The 18,986-nt window shown below is 39.8% G+C and overlaps 1 protein-coding gene across 4 annotated transcripts in view; it reads left to right on the forward strand.

The window, feature by feature from the left end:
* The window catches only part of phactr2 (phosphatase and actin regulator 2), a 41,504-nt gene that overhangs the window by 15,521 nt on the left and 6,997 nt on the right, over positions 1–18,986 (forward strand). For 3 of the 4 annotated variants that reach the window (XR_004557733.1, XM_034152575.1, XM_034152577.1), the window contains exons 2-10: positions 8,060–8,245; positions 9,766–9,840; positions 10,064–10,204; positions 13,486–14,014; positions 14,224–14,399; positions 14,897–15,053; positions 15,408–15,463; positions 18,240–18,301; positions 18,694–18,831. Coding sequence is in view for 3 of the 4 variants with exons in the window: in XM_034152575.1 (XP_034008466.1) it covers positions 8,060–8,245; positions 9,766–9,840; positions 10,064–10,204; positions 13,486–14,014; positions 14,224–14,399; positions 14,897–15,053; positions 15,408–15,463; positions 18,240–18,301; positions 18,694–18,831 (1,520 nt within the window). In the remaining variant the exon portion in view is untranslated. Of the gene's footprint in view, positions 1–525; positions 785–8,059; positions 8,246–9,765; positions 9,841–10,063; positions 10,205–13,485; positions 14,015–14,223; positions 14,400–14,896; positions 15,054–15,407; positions 15,464–18,239; positions 18,302–18,693; positions 18,832–18,986 lie in introns of those variants that run through there. The other variant, XM_034152576.1, reaches the window with a different exon arrangement.

An 18,986-nucleotide genomic window follows, 5' to 3' on the forward strand; every position in this document is an offset into this window, starting at 1 on the left:
CAAGCAGGCCTACATTTTTCAAATAAATGAAGTAAAGTAAACAACTATAGGCTACCAAATTCTCTATGAAAAGAATAGAAGAACAAGTATTATGTTACTAGAAATACAGGAAGTAGAGGGAAAGGGAAAGTACTGTACTTTTGCAATTGTACTTTGTAGGCAACACTTGAATAAATGTTGTGGGCTTTTACTTACAAGTGGAGTAGTAGCCAACCTTTATATATTGGTGTATTGATTTGAGGCTTTATTGTCATGTGCACAGTAGCTAGATATGGCAATGAAAAACTTAAGTCACAGGCTCCTCCAACAATGCAACATGAATATATAATTATAGGACATAAAACAAATAAATCAAATTGGTAGTTAAGCAGGCTTCAATATCTTAATACCTCCCTCACCGTGCATGGGGTAAGTGTATAAACTAGTGGCTGAACTGAAGGTGTCAGACCTCCTCACCCTGGCATTGACCCCAGCAGCGCCTCTAATCTGCAGCGAGGAATGAGAGGCATTCTGCAACTGCTCACAGGAGGAGGAGGCGGCGGAGGAGGGAGGGGAAGTAACGACGTAGTAGCGAGTCAGTCAGGGAACCAAAGTTTCCAGCGACTCAGCCATCACGGTCTCAAACTTTTCTGAAATGCACTCCTCACGCGGCAGCTGCGAAGGGGATTTAAGCGGCGATAGGAGGCCGTGAGCTCGGGTGTACTTTCTGCAGGGGCTCGGTCCGACCCGGAGAGTCTGAATATGGGTCAGACTGCTGTGTTAGCCGTGTCTCAGCCTGCGAGCGGTGAGTGTTTTGTGTGTGTGTGTGTGTGTGTGTGTGTGTGTGTGTGTGTGTGTGTGTGTGTGTGTGTGTGTGTGTGTGTGTGTGTGTGTGTGTGTGTGTGTGTGTGTGTGTGTGTGTGTGTGTGTGTGTGTGAGATAGACAAGAGCGAGGCACGTACACACATTCCGCTATTTGTATGTCAGGATGTCTGCTAATTTCTGCTTTCCTCTTTTAACATATGTGACGCTTATTTCAAGGAAACTTCCTCACAGCTCAACTCAAACAAAGCGCGTTATGGGTTCATGCTAATTGTTGGTTAGCTGGTAGCAGTGGTGGGAAAAGTATTCATATTCTTTGCTTGAGTTGAAGTACTAATACCACACTGTAAACAAACTCAATTTCAAGAAAAAGTACTGCATCAAGAGTGGTAGCCTACTTGAGTAAAAGTATTTAAGTACGATGAGGACAAGGTAACTTTTAGTTACATAAATATGATGTTGGAGGGTGTAATCCATATCAAATAATCCTACTTTTAAAGCAGTGTGTCAAAATATGGAATAACTAAATAAATCTGGAAAATACACATAAAAGACTAAAAATTATGACATTTGTTTCCAAAATGTAGTAGAGTAAAAGTGTATAGTAGTATAAAATACAAATGTGTGATTAAGTACAGTCCTTGAGTAAATGCACGTAGTTACTTTCCATCACTGGCTAGTGGTGTTGTAAATGAATTAATACACTCTTGCATCATTACTATCTCTCTTTCTAAATGTATCGCTTGTTGTGTTATCCAACTGTTGTAAAACTGCTGAAATACTCACTGTTAAAGCAGGCTACTTGTGCGTTGTGTAATCAATTAGTTGCTGCTATGTAATGAAGTGCACTGTTTAGTTTATGTGAGTTTATGTATTTAGCAACCAGTTTGACATGAGTCCAAATGAACAGCTTAGTTTGTTTTCCTACTGGAGACCTGAAATTGACAAGAGAGCTATCTGAAGCCTGTCTAACTCAATGTAATCTGGGTGGACTTGCATTTAATTCAAAGTCAGGACCCTGTTGACCAACACAACATCACGTTACAATCAACACTACTTATCTCTGTAAAGACTCTGTAGCAAAGGTCATCTCTTATAGTTTAAGTTGCACACACTTTTTATGTTGTCATCGTGTAAAGGCACTGTAGCTATCTGTAGGACTGCAGCTAGTACTTATTGTAATATTTATTTTTCTAACCAACACTTAAAGAAAGTACTTAGTTTTACAACTATGATATGAAACAGGAATGCAGCACATGTTTATAATTGAACGGCTGGATCTACATATAAGGGCTCCAACAAGTTTTTACCTCATTGATTATTCTGCTGACTATCTTTTCAATTAATTGATTTGAGGTTTTTCCAATAGAATGTCAGAAAATAGTGACAAATGACCACATCAATTTGAGCAAACACATGGACATGTCTTCAAAATGTCTTGTTTTTTTCCCACCAAAAATCCCCAATGATATCACTTGAACCTTTAATTGTCAAGTAAAAGCATCCTAGTGTTTCAGGTCTAGTTGTTATAGTTGTATTATCTCTATTTCTGTCATTATTTCATGTTTTAAACATTAAAGTCGAAATATAAAACAGCTCAATACACACCACATTAATATGAACCTCTGCTTTAGATGAACAGTTCATCAGTCAGTGTCAAATTAGTTTCATATTTAGAGAACAACACATCAAAGTGTTATCCAATACTCCTTGATATCGATTGTCCAAGTTTCATTGGCATGAACACGATGCTTTCAAAAGATTTTTCCTCATTTGGTGTTATGATGATGGTGGGAGGGAGTGCTATAGTGTGAATAAAAAATGTGTTCAGTTGGATGGAGACCTGATCATTATTCTCCTGATTCAAATGATTATGTTGCTTGCTGAAAAAACCCCACATGGTCCGCTTCATAGCTGTTTTACAGCTTTTGATCATATAACATAGCGTTCCCCAGCAAATGGAGTTAATCTGTTGTCATATCTGTCTCTCAGTCTGCAGAGGAAGATTGTGTCATGTGATCAGAGCTCTTGAGCAATAGTATGCCCTTGTGGTGAGATGTTGTCTGTTGATGTTTGCAGGATAAAGAACTGTATGTACTAATGTATACATCTATGACTACATCAATCAGAAATTGGCGAAATTCTTCAAGAAAAGCCAACCTGTTTTGATTATGGTTACAACATTACTCCAGTCTGTAACTGAAGTATTAGAAGAAAAAAACCTGTGGATGAATCATGAAGCTTATGAAGCCTAAACATATAAAACACAAGAGTAGCACATGAGAGTGTGAAAACCTCCACACTTGCAACTCGTTTTTTGGCAATCTGTAGTCCTTTGTCTGTCAATGAGCAATAAAAGTGCGCATTTCACATTTGTTAACAGTTTTTATGGGAATGCTTTAAGGCAGAGAGGCACAGGAAGGGACGAAGGATTCCGGATGAAAACAACATTGAACATTCTTTATGACGCTGTCAGCATTTAGAGTAAATCGCAGACTGTTTTGTAGCTCACTTAAACCAACATGCATAGGAACCTGAGGCTGTAATTATGATCTATATGCTGTGCATGGCTGCATTATGGGTTACATTATGAGGCTGTGTTGTGATTTAAATGCTGAATGTACAGTACTAATAGCAGGAGATGAGAAGGGATTCTGCCATAGTCGTATTGGAAGATCATCAACATAAAACGGATATCCTCCTAACGTTAATGACTTATGGCGCTGCGTTTAAACACTATAAAGCTTCAGTTTCCTGTTTGATTACTTTATGGTCTGTTACTTAAGCCTAATTCAAGCTGCTACAGTAGGTCCTGTGAGTATCATGAGTTAAACAGTACTGTGCTTCTCTGGCCTATTGGAGAAAGAGTTGGAAGAAATGACCAAAGTGTTGAAACTTCAGCTAAAGCCCAGCGACGCCCCTCCCTCTGCTCTCGTCCAACACCTCTTTTTGCCTTTTTTTCCTACCTAGTTTCTGCTTTCTTTCCCACATTTGTTTTGCCCCACCTCTGTTTCCACCTCTCACCTTCTTCTCCTCTTTTTTGTCTCTTTTTTTTCTCCCCCTTCCATCCCTCTTCCTCTGTTGGTGACGTCTGGTTCTTCCCTCCCTGGTGACTTTCAGTGAAGGAAGGAAGCCTCTCCCTTTCCCCTCCTCCTACACACATGTTCCTGCTATAACGTCTAACAAAACAGACAGGATTTGCCAAAATATATATGCACTTTAACCCTAACATTACTTCTGTTCTTCTACATTAATGTAGCTTAAAAGTTAACTTAATAAATCCTGTGTGTGACTTCTTCATTGAGTTGTCTGTCGTGCCCCAAGTTGAGTTCCTGATTATCCCACGCATTTCCACAGCTGCGATTTATCCAAATCCTGACTCACCCTTCTAGCATGACATCGCGAGTCATCTGTTACAAAAATAAACGCCTCTGTGAAATATAGTGTGGAATCGTGGCGTCGAGTCAGCAGGTTTATTTTGTAATAAAGTCCCTAAGTAACTGAGGTAGACTGAAGCTGCATTTCTGTGATTAAAAAGCTGTAGTCAATATTATATTGCTTTTCTTGAACAGATCTGTCTTGCCTGGAATGCAGGATTGTAGTAAAACTGCGGATGTTTGCAGTTCTTTTGTCTAATGAATGGATTTTAATACTGGTAATTGACTTGCTGAAGCATATACAAAATGTTGTATTATTCAGCTGATCAATAAACTGAAGCTTTTCTTGTTGCCTCTTCGCTGAGGTTTACAGTATGTTTAATTTTAATTTGACTTACTGTAGTGAAACTGTAGTGTTCAAGTTTGTCTTCCTGAGGCTTTGAGGTTAAGCTCTATTGTATTATTTATAAAGCTATCTGTGTACTGATAGTGGCTAATGCAGTTTTTAAAAGTAATATGTATTTAAATATTGTGATTCTGATGTCCATTGCTTATTAAATATATTTGAATGTGTCTGAAAAATGAACATAAAAGCTAAAAACTTGTTACAACACAAAATGGGACCTATTTATATATATTTACTAAATGTTTTCTCTTGGCCAATGTATCCAGTTTCCTGGGAATGTAGGCTTAAGAAAATATCCACTTCCTGTAACACATGACACGTATCAGTCACAAATCTTCCCTATCCATTTATTCCTGAAGGATACAGTTGGGCCTTTTTGTAAACAGCAAAGGAAATCAAACATGTCATCTGTCTTTTTTGCTTAAAATACTTATAATTACTAATAATAAAAGCAATGAGGCCAATGTCTGTTGATAGAGAGGATTTTCTGCCTATAAAAAGACTGTCCGTTTACTTTCACTATCTCCTTCTCTCTCCCCTTCCTATTTGATTTAAAGTCTATAGTCCATGATAAATGTTATTTTGCCCCTATTTGGTTCCCACTAGCAGTGTTACCGTAATGGTGATGATAATCTCTGTTACTGATTTTCCCATCATTAGCTGCGCGAAGCAGCTGCTGAAATGTTCCTATTGTTGCGATTTGATATCAACACAGGAACAGGAAATGACTGTGTGTGTGTGTGTGTGTGGATATGTGTGTGTGAGAGAGCGAATTAAATTGGTGTCAGGGGAGAGCATGTACTGGGCTCTGCACTGCACTTTTCCATGTCTTCACTCTTGGTTTTTTTGTGCTTTTAATTGCCCTTTTGTTTGTTTATTTTATGCAGGATTTCACAGTAAATGCGTTGACAACATGAACATTGTGCAGTTAGCATGGCTTAGGGCTGCTCCTTCTTAGTAGATTAGTCCACTGATGTGTTTTTAGTGTTTGTTGATTAGAATTTCTCGTTGATCAATCATATTTTATGATCTTCCACTCTGAAAGTCTTATTTCCAAGAAACCTTTGAGAACCTTTGCAGTAAACACAAGATTTAAAGGTGACCTTGTGCATGACTCTTTTGTGAATCCTGAGAAATGTTGATTGAACCCACTAGGCCTGATCTATATGTCGAGAAAATCGTATGAGTTGACTAAGAATTGCTTTATCCAACAACTGCTCTAATTGCTCTTGATATAACAGCCGCACTTTATAACGTTCAATAACATACGTCTCCTGCAGACCACCGAATGTTTACATGTGATATATTCAGGGTGCTCTTTACCTGAAACAGCACATTGATCGGCCTTCAGCAGTCAGAGGCAGATCATCGCTCTCAGCTCAGGTCCATCAGTGGAGTCTAATGAGCAGCAGATGGCCAGCTAAATCTACCGAGAGCCAACCAACAGAGTATTGATTGTTTACTATTGATCCGAAGGCTCCATCAGATGTAAGAACAAATACAGATACGTTCCAAATTGTGTATTTTATTTCCTGCACTTCACCTGGAATCATTAATTTACCTTTTTGGCAAAAGGTGGCCCAACTAATAATTCCTTATAAATGTGCTAAACATCTGGATCATCCGGCCAAACTGCTAAGTGAGTTTCAGCTGTTTTTTTGCTGACTATGTTGCTGCATAAGCCTCTTAGATAGAACTCAGAAAAAACTGCGCTGTTGACTTTTCAACCGAACTGTATTATGTTTGTAGCCACCGTTATTGAGAGGGTCATGAGCTGTCGGTCTTTACATCTTTACCCATCATCAGCAAACATCTGATTTAGTCACATCACTGTTTCTGTGTATCTGTGCACATGCTTTAACAGCAAAGGTTAAGACTGGCCTGTGAATGAAGCGTGAATGAAATGCCTTCCACCATCTCGCTCTCTGAAAATATAATAATCTTGGAACATTAATGTGAACACAAACACTACAGACATAAGGAGCCAGTCAATTACATTATGGTAGGAACATTTCTTAGACAGGCTGATCAGAAGTAGTTTACAAACATCAAGAAAATAAGCACAGTTATAAATCCCAATTTCAAAAGGAAAAATGTTTAACACATCAAATAAAATCGCCATAGTTATATATAATAGTGTAATCTATATTGACCCCTGCAAGGGTAAAATAGCTGACCTCCAGTATTTTTTCAACAGCTTCTAGCATACAACATCTTAGACCAAACTGTCAGTGGTCAAGTTGCTTTGTCAGTAATGTCTGTGCAATGCTTTGAAAAGACAATATCTGTGGTTCTGTTTTTAAGTTATTATTTGTGTTGTCATTTTCCTGTACACTCAAACACATCGACTGATAACTGACCATATCAGCCACAGGTTTAGACTTCAGTTCTGCTGCTACAGTAACTTGACAATCTTTTAGGGAACACATTTTTGAGGGAAAAAGATTTTGTGACAAATTGCGCTCAAAAGTATATGTTTGTATACTTTAAAACTTTTTATCCCAGCTGGAGTTTCTACAGTCAGGAGACACGAGTGTTTCAGCAGCAGCTGTTATGTAGCTGAAAAAACAAAAAGCCTTCCTCTGCCTAAATCTGAAGAATCACACACCACCTCTCTTTCCTCTGCACACACACACACACACACGCACGCACACGCACACGCACACTCAGCAGTCTTCCAGAGAGTTCACAGGACTTCTAATCTTTCAACAGGAAGAGGAGGAGTTGTGGAAGGACAGGGATCTAGCCAAGACACACACACACACACACACACACACACGGCAAATGCACTGTATGAAGACAGAGTTAGAAATAATATTTCCCCTAACCCGTGAAATAAGTATTTGATGCAGCAATGTGAAGCTGCATTGTCAAAAAATAAGAAAACTAATATATTGAATATATTTCTGCAAGCATTGAGTTTTGTTAAAGCAAAGAGGGCTCTTCTCGGACTGATCAGTTGTTACATTTTAGTGGCATAAATATTTTTTCAGCATTTCACAACAAGAATAGCGTTCGGTAAAACAAAAACTTGTTTTGCATCCTATCTTGTTAAACATCTTAAATCCTGTAAGGCAAGTCCTTTAGTACATAAAAGACACATTGGTACCTTAATAGCAATGTGCAAGATACCCTGATAGAAGTGTGTCATGAGTTACCCTGCGGTTTCCTCCCATATTTCATTTAATAACGGAGTGTGTAGTCAGTGTTATGCAGTATGAACGAGTGAAAAGAAGGCTTTGTTTGCTTGAAATTAATCTGGACATAGTGTTCCCAAACATATTTAAATCAAGCATTAGCTGTTAATAGCACAAACTATGTTGTTTATTTATACGATAGCATGTGTATTTAAATCCATGCATCACAAGACATGAATGGCATATAGAGAACTGGACTGCATGGTTGTGTTTGTATCACGATCAAAATCAGATGATTGATGTTGTATGTTTTTAATTCCTGCATGTGTGTCTTACAGTTGATGGGTTGGAGAAATCCTCATCCCTGGCCAGCTGTGACGTGGTGGTTGACAGCGCCGCAAATACCCAGAATGCCCCTACATCCCGGCAGCAGCGAGGCAAGCTGTCGTCAATAGGACAACTTTTCAAACCCTGGAAGTGGAGAAAGAAGAAGACAAGCGACAAGTTCCAGGATCTTTCCAAAGGTAGGATATCTGTGTGTTTGTTTCAGAGTGTCCATAAAACATTTTGGCGCACATTTTTGGATTTATGCTCAACATTAAGTGTGAACAGGAGCAGTTGCTCCCAGAAGGCCTTTAAAAGGAAAATGTGGTTAGTAGCTCTCACTTAATTATTCCTGAAGTGTTGGCTGGGAAAGAAAGAGGGACAAGAGTGAATACAAAAAGCAAAGACACACATTTTTCATGGCTGCCAGGTTATGTCTTCTTCATTATTTATACTCAAAGAAGACAAATTCTGCTCTTTTTTTAGGTTCATATTAGTATGTTGTCCCTCTACTGTGACATGTCTCTATGCTTTCATGTTTAAAAGGGTGTTGGACTCCCTATGAGGAACTGTGGGATATTAGCCTTTGCAGACCGTTTACATGCACACAAACCTATATAACTACCTTTATATTGTAACGACCAGGGCGGCAAAAAGTCACTTTTGTATAATTGCTTTTATGTGATTGTATTTGTCTTATTTGAATTGTATTCTCTGTTTTATTATTTTCTGTGTTATACTTTGTATTCTCATGTTTAAATGCTGTTGTTTAATTCACTTGCTGTCTGTGTATTTGTATGGTAAAGCACTTTGTAACTACAGTATCATTTGAAAGGTGCTATATAGATAACGTTTTTATTATTATTATTATTATGACACAATACTATTATCTTAACCCTTAGATGCATAAGTGGGTCTTTTTGGACCCGGTGAGGTGGTTTTCTTGAAGTATCTTTGTAATTACATTTTTTTATCATTTCATATTCCAGCTATTCCTCAAAAAACATGTTTTGGATATCATGCCATTCTAATTTTAAATTTACATTTTATACATTTTAAGAAATTGTAGTTTTTGTATTACTACCCCAAGCTTCCATAAGTGGGTCTTTTTGGACCCGGTGAGGTGGTTTTCTTGAAGTATCTTTGTAATTACATTTTTTTATCATTTCATATTCCATAAGTGGGTCAAAACTGACCCGCATGCATTTTCTATTGAATCCTATGGGAAAACGTTTTTGTTCAAAATGTAAAAGACATTTCTAAAATTATAAATAGTGAAAAGTTAAATATAAAATATTTCTAGTGTGAACCAAAATGTAATACTAAATATTATACAAGAGATTTTTCTTAACCAAAATGACAAAAATTGCATAAAAACACATATTATTCTAATACGGGTCCTTTTAGACCCACTTAGTGCATCTAAGGGTTAATAGCTGCACATCTCAGCTCTCTGTGTCTCCGCTGTGAACAGATCTTGTTGTCAACAAGGCCGATTAATTCCTCATGGTCCCATTCTCAAGAGGTTTTAGATATAAAAGAAACAGTTTAAGGGTGAACGGTTTGGTTCCTCTATTATGTGGCGCTGTCACGTGCATTGAGGATTTGGCAATCACAAGAGGAAAGTCGATGTTGTGCAATGCTTTTGTAGAACTCTGTGTAGTATGTATTGCTTCAGCTATAAGACTAAACAAAGGCTTTGATCTTGTCTTTTATTCAGTTCTAGAGAGAAAAATCTCCACCAGACAAACGAGGGAGGAGCTCATCAAGAAAGGAGTTCTGATTATTGACCAAGGTTTGCCTGATCATTCATTCACATGTTGTTCATTTAATTATTGCAACGTATCCAAGGTGCAATGTTCAGCTTTATTATCATTATACAATACAGAACACTGTCCTTCACACTTTAAAGTTCAGCTGTCAAATATGAATACAGTTTCCTGTGGCCACTTAAACTGTGTTTGGACTTGCTTTCTAGCATCTCAGTTTCACTGTTAACAATGTTTTACCTTTTCTAGAGGAACCAATCAGCAGTGAAAATCAGAATGGCCATGCCACATCAAGTGTGACATCAGAAGAGGTCAAAGTTGACATTGAGTCTCCAGAAACGGCGCCAGAGGAGCAGGCCAGCAGGCCCGCCAGCACTGAAAACAAAACAGGTAACTAATGGAGGCCAAACGCCAGCTTTTGGTATGTGTCCTGTAATATAAGTCTACTTGGAGACTTTACTATAGGAACTCTGTACTAGTTATCCATTGAATTGAGGTTTCATCCTCCAATTCTATCTATAATACCGGAACAATTGTCCAAGGAATAACACTTAGAACTAAGCATAAATTATACAATATGAAAGCCCCCAATAAGTTCTCGATATTTTCAAGTTTGTTATACCTGGACAGAAAAGAAAGAATGGTCGGGGGCAAAATACGAATGAAAAAAGGAGAGAAAAGAGTAAGAAAGAGGCTCTTTCTCTTGAAGGGGTGTGTGGTTTTGGAGAGTGCGAGGTGTAGAAAAACTAAATGAGATGTCTGACATCAATCAATGGGAGGTTCACCCATTAAAACAATGGTTAGGTGGGTAGAAGGGTGTCTATGAAGAACTTTGACACCTGAAGCATAAAAGGCTCCAAGTTCAAAGTTTTTTTTTCTGGGATATGGAGATATTCTGTATTGGTATTAATGTGTCCAGTTCAACAAAGATAATATTTATAAGTTAGAACTAATTGTTGCAGTTTTTTTTTAGATGTTTGTTGCTTTGAAGTCTTTCTCCCCTCTTTCGGGGAATGCATTTGTACCGGCCGGCAGCATGTTTCTGGCTGATATTAAATCCTCTGTGGGATCTCTGACGGAGTCTAATGTGTTCAGATATATATTCCCATTATATCAGCTGCAGCAGGCATTCTCAGTCTAAACACAGCAGCAGCCCTCTGCTAATGCCTCCCTCTCCCTCAGGAGACAGCCACTGTGCTTCTGTCTAATGCTTAAGTGTTGCACTGTGCTCATTTCAACCCTGTTAGCATTGAGCTCAGAGCCATTTGTTTGTCCATTTGTCGATAAGCAGAAAGGCAAAGGGAACAAACACTACTAATATAGTAACAGAACACACATGCCTTCATGGTGAAGGATAGGGAAGGTCAATCTGTACATTTTATCTAACATATTCCAAGCTTGATACATCCTTCATTTGTAGCAAAACTATATAAAAACTACAAGACTAACAGATCAAACATCTCAGCTCTGTCCTAATCACCTCTTATCTTTCATTCTCTTTCTTTGCTTGACTAAATAACAATTTCTGAATCCGATGTGCATCTTCTTTCTTGCTTTGAATCCCTTTTTTAACCTCTCAAAACCTTCCTGTTTCCACTGATTTGCTCAGAGAGGTCCGCCCCTAAACCCCTCACCCGGGGAAAGCAGGTGAGACCTCGAGATGTGCAAAAACAAAGACAGCAAAGCGCCACTCTGCCGGCTCCTTCCACACCTGCGGGTAGCACTGCAGCCACCACCAAGCACAGGGAGGGTGCTTCGGGGAATAAAAAGACTACTAAAACCACAGGCAAGACAGGCACGTCCACTCAGGCTAAAGCTAACCCGCGGAGCACTAACACCACTAGTCGTGTGATTGGTAAGTTCGGCTAGCTGGGACTGAAGCTAGTTTGCCTGTCAGTGTTCTTGCCTGCTTGCCTCCCTGCATGGAAACTGTGCCTGTTACACTATTAAATAGAATAAAGAGAGCCGTCTGAAACTAGTGAGTCAAGCTTATTGATAGAATTCCCCATCCCTCCCTCTTGAAACTGTCCTTTTATAACCAGAAGGTATTTCAGGTCAAGTGAGTAAATGTGAGTAAGGGTTTATGATATCTGTTTCTGAGAAAGCAGAAGTGAAAATGTGTTTGTTTTTTTCAGCTCTGTAAATGGCCAGTGCAACCTCACTGTGAGTGTGTGTGTGTGTGTGTGTGTTTGTGTGAGCCAGAGCACATGAGTGTGACTGAGGTCAGTGTAGCATAAAATGGTCTCTGTCAAGCTCCTGTGGTTTTGATTGATGGCATGATGCTAGGGCATGATCATCACCCTTCATCCATTTATCCCTTCCATCTGTGTGTGTGTGTGTGTGTGTGTGTGTGTGTGTGTGTGTGTGTGTGTGTGTGTGTGTGTGTGTGTGTGTGTGTGTGTGTGTGTGTGTGTGTGTGTGTGTGTGTGTGTGTGTGTGTGTGTGTGTGTGTGTGTGTGTGTGTGTGTGTGTGTGTGTGTGTGTGTGTGTGTGTGTGTGTGTGTGTGTGTGTGTGTGTGTGTGTGTGTGTGTGTGTGTGTGTGTGTGTGTGTGTGTGTGTGTGTGTGTGTGTGTGTGTGTGTGTGTGTGTGTGTGTGTGTGTGTGTGTGTGTGTGTGTGTGTGTGTGTGTGTGTGTGTGTGTGTGTGTTGCAGCATGTGTGTGTGTTGCAGCATGCGCGTGTCTTGCAGCATGCGCGTGTCTTGCAGCATGCGCGTGTCTTGCAGCATGCTTGAACTAAGCAGCCCAGAGTCAGAATATTACATGTGCTTTTCATGCAGGCTTTTCTGAAAAACGCATTTGTGCATTTTATTTTTAGTGACTGGAGACGTGTGAAAATATGTGTTTCACTAGTGTTTTTAGTAATTAAACACCCCTCCTCGGGCTGCTTTCACCAACACAAAGCTACAGTCAGTATTCACTTAGGTCATCTACATTTTTAGCATTTTGATGATGCATTTAGAAACTTTAATTCTAATACTGAAATATTATTGGTGCAATCATTACTGCATTGAACTAGATAACATTTGTTATGCCCATATACTGTAGATTTGGGACAAAATGATAAGCCTTTTAATGGATTTGTCAAGGACATACAAATGGCAATGTGAATGTTTTTATAGCCAAAACATCAAAGGTTGCATTTATTATGTAATCAATAATGATGGATTATGTCACATTCCTCTTTCATACATATCTGTTCAGTAAATCACCGGTTCTAAGTTTTCCTTTTAGTAAAATGTAGAAACCAAACGATTATATTTCTGCCCATGATTTGTTTGCTTCAGCGCAAGTTTTACAACTTTTTCCCTCGTCCCCCCACCGGAGCCAAACCTGCAGGCGGCTGTCAGTGAAACACAGACTCCTCCAGCCAACTGAGACAAAAGAAACATTTCCCCAAAGCCCCTTTTCCTCCTTTTTTAATAATAACATTTATATGAACAGTACATTTAAGACAACCGAAACAGTTTTAATGGAAAAAAGAGGACTCAATGTCATCATTGTTTGACTTTAAAGTAAATATGTAAGACACAGAATATGTATACACACCAGCAGATATTGAGTTTATGTTTACAAAACCTGCACGTTTTCCTGTTGGAGGAAACTGGAAAGTCTAATATTACCCTTCTCTCTTTCTCTTTCTCTTTCTCTTTTGCTCCGGCTTCTTCTCAGACAAATCCACCCAGCCAAAGACAAAGACAGGATCCACGACAAAAACCGCCCCCGCCACCACCCCTCGTTCTCGTGCGTCCAAAGACGGTGGATCAGAAACTGGGGGGACCAGTGCAAGGACCATCCGGAAATCAAACAGCTCTTCCTCCGTACCTCAAAAGGCCCCCGCAGAGACTCCTAGCACCCCCGGGCAGTTAAAAAGCTCGTCCTTTTCCTCAGAAACCAAGCATGCCTCCTCTAAAGCCTCAGGCAGTAACACAGAGGGATCTCACGCTGCCTCTCAACCGGCTGGAGAGCCTAAATCTGTTCCCAAATGCTCCACTGCTGGTGAGGAGACACAAAAGGGTGTGGCCTCTGAGTCCACTGCCCAGTCTCCCCATATCAACGGTGCCACAGAGGACACTTCGTTCACTGACGGAGAGATGGGCAACAACTTACAAGGGGAGAAACGGGGGAGAACAGGAGGGGAGGGAGGAGAGGAAGAAAAGAAGACAGGAGAAACCGAGTTTGCAGTGGAGAACAGCCCCAGGTAAAAATTTAGCGAGGCCATGAGAGTTGGTGAAACATTCCTCACATTCGTGTTCTCCGAATGTCAGTTCTGATAATTCTATAGAACATTGCTGGTCTTAACAGTCAATACTGGCAATATATCAATAGTTTGTGTGTGCAAATAACTACAAGTATTAACATTTACAGCTTAAAATGTCTCAGTATTTGTTTCTTTGTCGTTCCCCGCAGGTCTGCAGAGGGCCAGTCAGAAAGGACACAGGGCCTCACTGTGAACACAGAGAAAGCCGAAGTGACGGTGATCCCCGATAGGCCGAGATACAGCACAACTAGCGACTCTGACTCTGATGGACCAATCCTGTACCGCGATGAGGAGGAAGATGAGGAGGAAGACGAGTACACAACCAGTACGGCATGAGTTTTGTTAAGCATCACATAACAGGAACACAGGAAAGCGCCTGTAGTACAAACATTTTAGAGAAGCTCCTCGTGACACATCGACTGTCACGTGATGATGTGTAGGGTGCTTGTGTTTGGTATTTCACAAGGACATGCTATTAGTTTTGTAAAAGCAGCGTACAAACTAGAGAGACCCAAGCAGCTCTTGGTTTGAATTACAATTGAAGTGATTGATGGTTTTAAGAGTACACTGACCAGTTTATTAGGCTCCTCTTATATTCCAGCAATTCAAAGTTGTTCACCTGAAGTTTGTGGTATGAATCAGTATCATTAACGGTTCAGTTGAGCTTTCAACCAGGAAAAACAGAACATATTCACTTTGAAGGTGTTGTGATAGTTGATGATAAATGTAGCTATAGGCTAATCTGAGCTAGCAGTTGATGTGAACATGATGCAGGTTTTTTAAGGCATTTAAAAGCCTTTGACTAGCTCGTCTCTGTTCCAGGCCCCTTGGCCATTAAGATCCGCCGACGAGACACCCTGAACATCAAGCTCGGGAACAGACCCAGCCAGAGAGAGCTGGAGGAGAAAAACATTCTGCCGCGGAGCTCTGAGATGGAGAGAAGTGAGTTCCGCCAGATGATTGGCTCCAAACTAGTCAGGTACACACTCACACACTCACCATGCTGTGAAACTGTAGCTAGGTGTGAATTTTCATATTTGATTTGGCAGGGCTTTACGGTAATAAGAGAGACTGTTAACTGTGTTATGATGTAGTTGTGGGCGGTTTATTAGTTTAAAAAAAAAAAAAAAAGTTCTTAAGTTTACTACCAGACGAGGCAGAAAGGCTGGTGGCAAACAGCACTTGGATTAGCAACAAGAAGAGGGTGTGAAATAATTATGTTTTTTCCCAAATGTAACTGTTATAATTGATGTGTATTATTCAGTGTTATGTTTGAATGATTTCTTATCAGCTGCGTGTAAGGAAGTACGTGAACACAGTTTTCTCTTTTCAGGCGCCTGAGCCAAAGACCCAGCACAGACGAGCTGGAGCAGAGAAACATCCTCAAGCGTGAGTTTCTGAAATACACTATAACACTGAGGGGTGATGTAATGCAGCTTTTCTAGGGTGTCATCATGTTTTTTTTTAGCTATTGCAATATTATGAACGTAATACATAAAAAGACACCAGATAAAGGTATGAAGTACTGTCACAACATACTGTATAATCATCTATCATAGAATTAGCTCAAAATAGAAAGATCTGGCAAAATAACTGTTGGGGGATTACAATTAATACAATTATATACTATAAACAGCTAGATTTGATAATAGTGAATCATAAAATGTCCATCCAATCCTGACTTTATTTTCTGCAAAGCTGTTTTTATGTCCATTTTCGCACAAGTAAAAGGCAGGAATAGCTGATGATTGCAACACCAATATTGTGTGTCCTTATGACATAAAGTTTCATATCTGACAAAGAAAATATGTTGTTAGAACAGATTTTGTGGTGTTCCAGCTGTGGCTGCAACAAATTGCCAGATACAGACTCGCGTGCTTCATTAAGCAAAGAGATTACACAGATATGCCCGTCTAAATTATGAGTTACAGTCTATTAGAAGCTGTGTCACACTGAGGTCTGTATTATTTCACAGGCTGGATCAAAAGTGAGTTTACGGACTAGTATACTGCGTTAATAAAAGTCAAGTTAGTTCAGGTCACTTAGTAGGGCTGCATTTTGCACAATACACACTTACCCTGATAAAATGACTGTCAAATAAATATGTGTTATACTACCAAGCAGGACTTAAATCATTCTGCTAGAGGGTTAGCAGGATTGCTTTTTTTGCCAACTTTGCATTTCTGAGACCAAAAAGAAGGCTTTCAGCTAAGTATATTGGGTAATAACTTGTTTTGCTCTTGGCCTATCCAAACCAGTTCAAACTGCTTTTTCTCCTACTAAAGACTGAATATAATATGCTTATTGCTAAGTGGAAAACACACAAAAAATAGCAACCAACAACAATCACCAGTTTGTGTTGGATACAACACATTAAAAGTAAAACTCTGAAACCGTTGATTATATCTAAGGTATGTCCAAACAACTATGGCATAACCCAAGAGGTATAACATGACTTTCAAATATATCTGATCATTGTTTTGATCAAGTGTATCCCTTTGAAATGACAGTTATTTGAGGCTGTAACTGAACACATTAAATACACAACAGCTGCTAAACGGCCAGGATGTGATACTGATCTACTGACACATCTTCATAACAAGATTTTGCAACCAGTTGGTTTGCAACTTCAGTGCATGGCATCCATCTGAAGGTGTTGATACTTACTTGATACTAAGTGTTTACAGTGCAACACAGCCCCAGCCTGGTCAACACCAGTAGAATGAGGCCAGCATCTAATGAATGAACATCACTTGAGTTCAATAAACACATTTCTATGTTAAAACAAACTAGTTTTAGATGATGTAAACATGTAATGGCGTGTATTGTGCTAAAAGTAGCCATCAGAAGATTGGTTGCTCATACAGGAATGGACAAGGGCAGAAATACTCCAATAGGCTGTGACGTATAAATTTTGTCAATTTCGGAGCCAAAGTTTGCCCAAAAAATTATCCCCAGCCTCCGTTGATGGTACAATGCAGTATGGATCCATGCCTCCATGCTGTTTACACCTAATTCTGACCCTACCCTGTGAGTGTAGCAGCATAAATCAATATTTGTCAGACAAGGCCCCATTTCCTCATTCTTTAATTGGCCAATTGTAGCTTCAGTTTCCTTGTTGTTAGCTGACAGCAGTAACTATCGGTGTGGTCCTCTGCTGCTGTAGCCCATCTGCTTAATGTTTGACATCTTTGTGTTCTCTTCTGCTTTCCTTTGTGATAACACGGTTATTTGAGTCACTGTTGCCTTTGTATCAGCTCAAATCAGTACAACCTGCTCCTTTGACCTCGTTTTAGACATGCTAAAATCTAGATATTTTCTCTTTGTGTCTGTCAACTTTAGATGTGGTTGTGCGTGAGAATCCATGTAGGTCAGAAGCTTCTGAAATACTCAAAACCAGTTTGTCTGGCACCAACAACCATGCCAATTAGTTTAAATCCTTTTTCCTTCTCTATTGTGATGCTTAGTTTGAGCAGATATTCTCAACCATGCCTTAAAGGTAGGGTAGGTAAGTTTGAGAAACCGGCTCGAGATACACTTTTTGTTATATTCCATGGAATGCTCTTAACATCCCGATAGCAATGAATATCTTAAGTGCTTTGACAAAAAATCCATAAAAAAATGTCATCTGTGGAAGCCGTAGTACTGTAAAAAGCACGACCAATCATTTTAGCCGGCCCGGCTAAAATAACTGGATGGCCTACCTGCCTGTCAGCCTTCCATCTGTGCACAAACTTATCTCGTGCCCTCATTGGTCATGTGCGCGTTCGTGTGTGTTGGAGGAGGGGCTCTGTAAGGAAGTGGCAGATTTTTTCCGGCTGTGTATTTTCAAATTCTTGCGCACTCGAACCGGTTTCTCAAACTTACCTACCCCACCTTTAATGCATTGAGTGATAGAGTGTGAGTGTAGAGAATATAATAAATATCCATGACGACGCCACAGGAGAGAATGCATTACTAATATGATTTATTCTCTCTCTTGAAAAATTCAGAATACATATATCCCCTTTAGCTGTTGTTTATGTTCAGGCATCACACCACTCTACAGCCATGGATGGCCACGCTTGTATGGCGAATCACATCTTGCTGTTATAAATAGTAGCAGAGGCTCTTGCAGACACAGTACTGTAGGTGTGAAATGACTCTGTTGCTTCTCTGCGTGCAGAAAAAAATGAATCTGAGGAGCAAGAAGCCAGGCAAGAGATTAAAAGGAGACTCTCCAGAAAGGTACTGTAAACACGTGCACACACACACACACACACACACACACACACACACACACACACACACACACACACACACACACACACACACACACATTAGAAAGATCAGATAGGACGGAGACAGTCTATATTTAGCTGCTAATGTGTTTTGCTCCACCTTTTGGGTGATGTGCAGAAAAGATGCTTATGTGAACATAACAGCCCCTCTAGTGGTCACAAATGGAGCTAACACTTTTGAAACTGTGGAGTATTCTTCCTGTGCAGCTCTTGGTTAAATGAACATATGCTCACATGAAAAGAAATGTACATAATAAATACAGAGCATGACCAGCTTGTTTGACTTTAACTGAGAAGACTGTTCTTGATGTTAATGTGCTTCTTCCTCTGTATGTGTAGCTGAGTGTGAGGCCTACAGTCGCAGAGCTCGTGGCCCGCAGGATCCTTCGTTTCAACGAGTATGTGGAGGTAACGGACGCCAAGGATTATGACCGGCGGGCGGACAAACCCTGGACCCGGCTTACTCCCTCCGACAAGGTGCTTAACTGAATATGCTGCATTGTTAAACCTTGATTTATTGGTTAATAGATGATTACTGTTTCACTTTTTTATGTAAGCATTAGTCCGCGTCCATACTTTTTTTAATTGTTAGATTAAGCTTTAGATCGGCCTCTAAATGCAACTTTAAGTGG

The sequence above is a fragment of the Trematomus bernacchii genome, unplaced genomic scaffold (assembly GCF_902827165.1).
Source record: "Trematomus bernacchii unplaced genomic scaffold, fTreBer1.1, whole genome shotgun sequence".
NCBI lineage: Eukaryota > Metazoa > Chordata > Actinopteri > Perciformes > Nototheniidae > Trematomus > Trematomus bernacchii.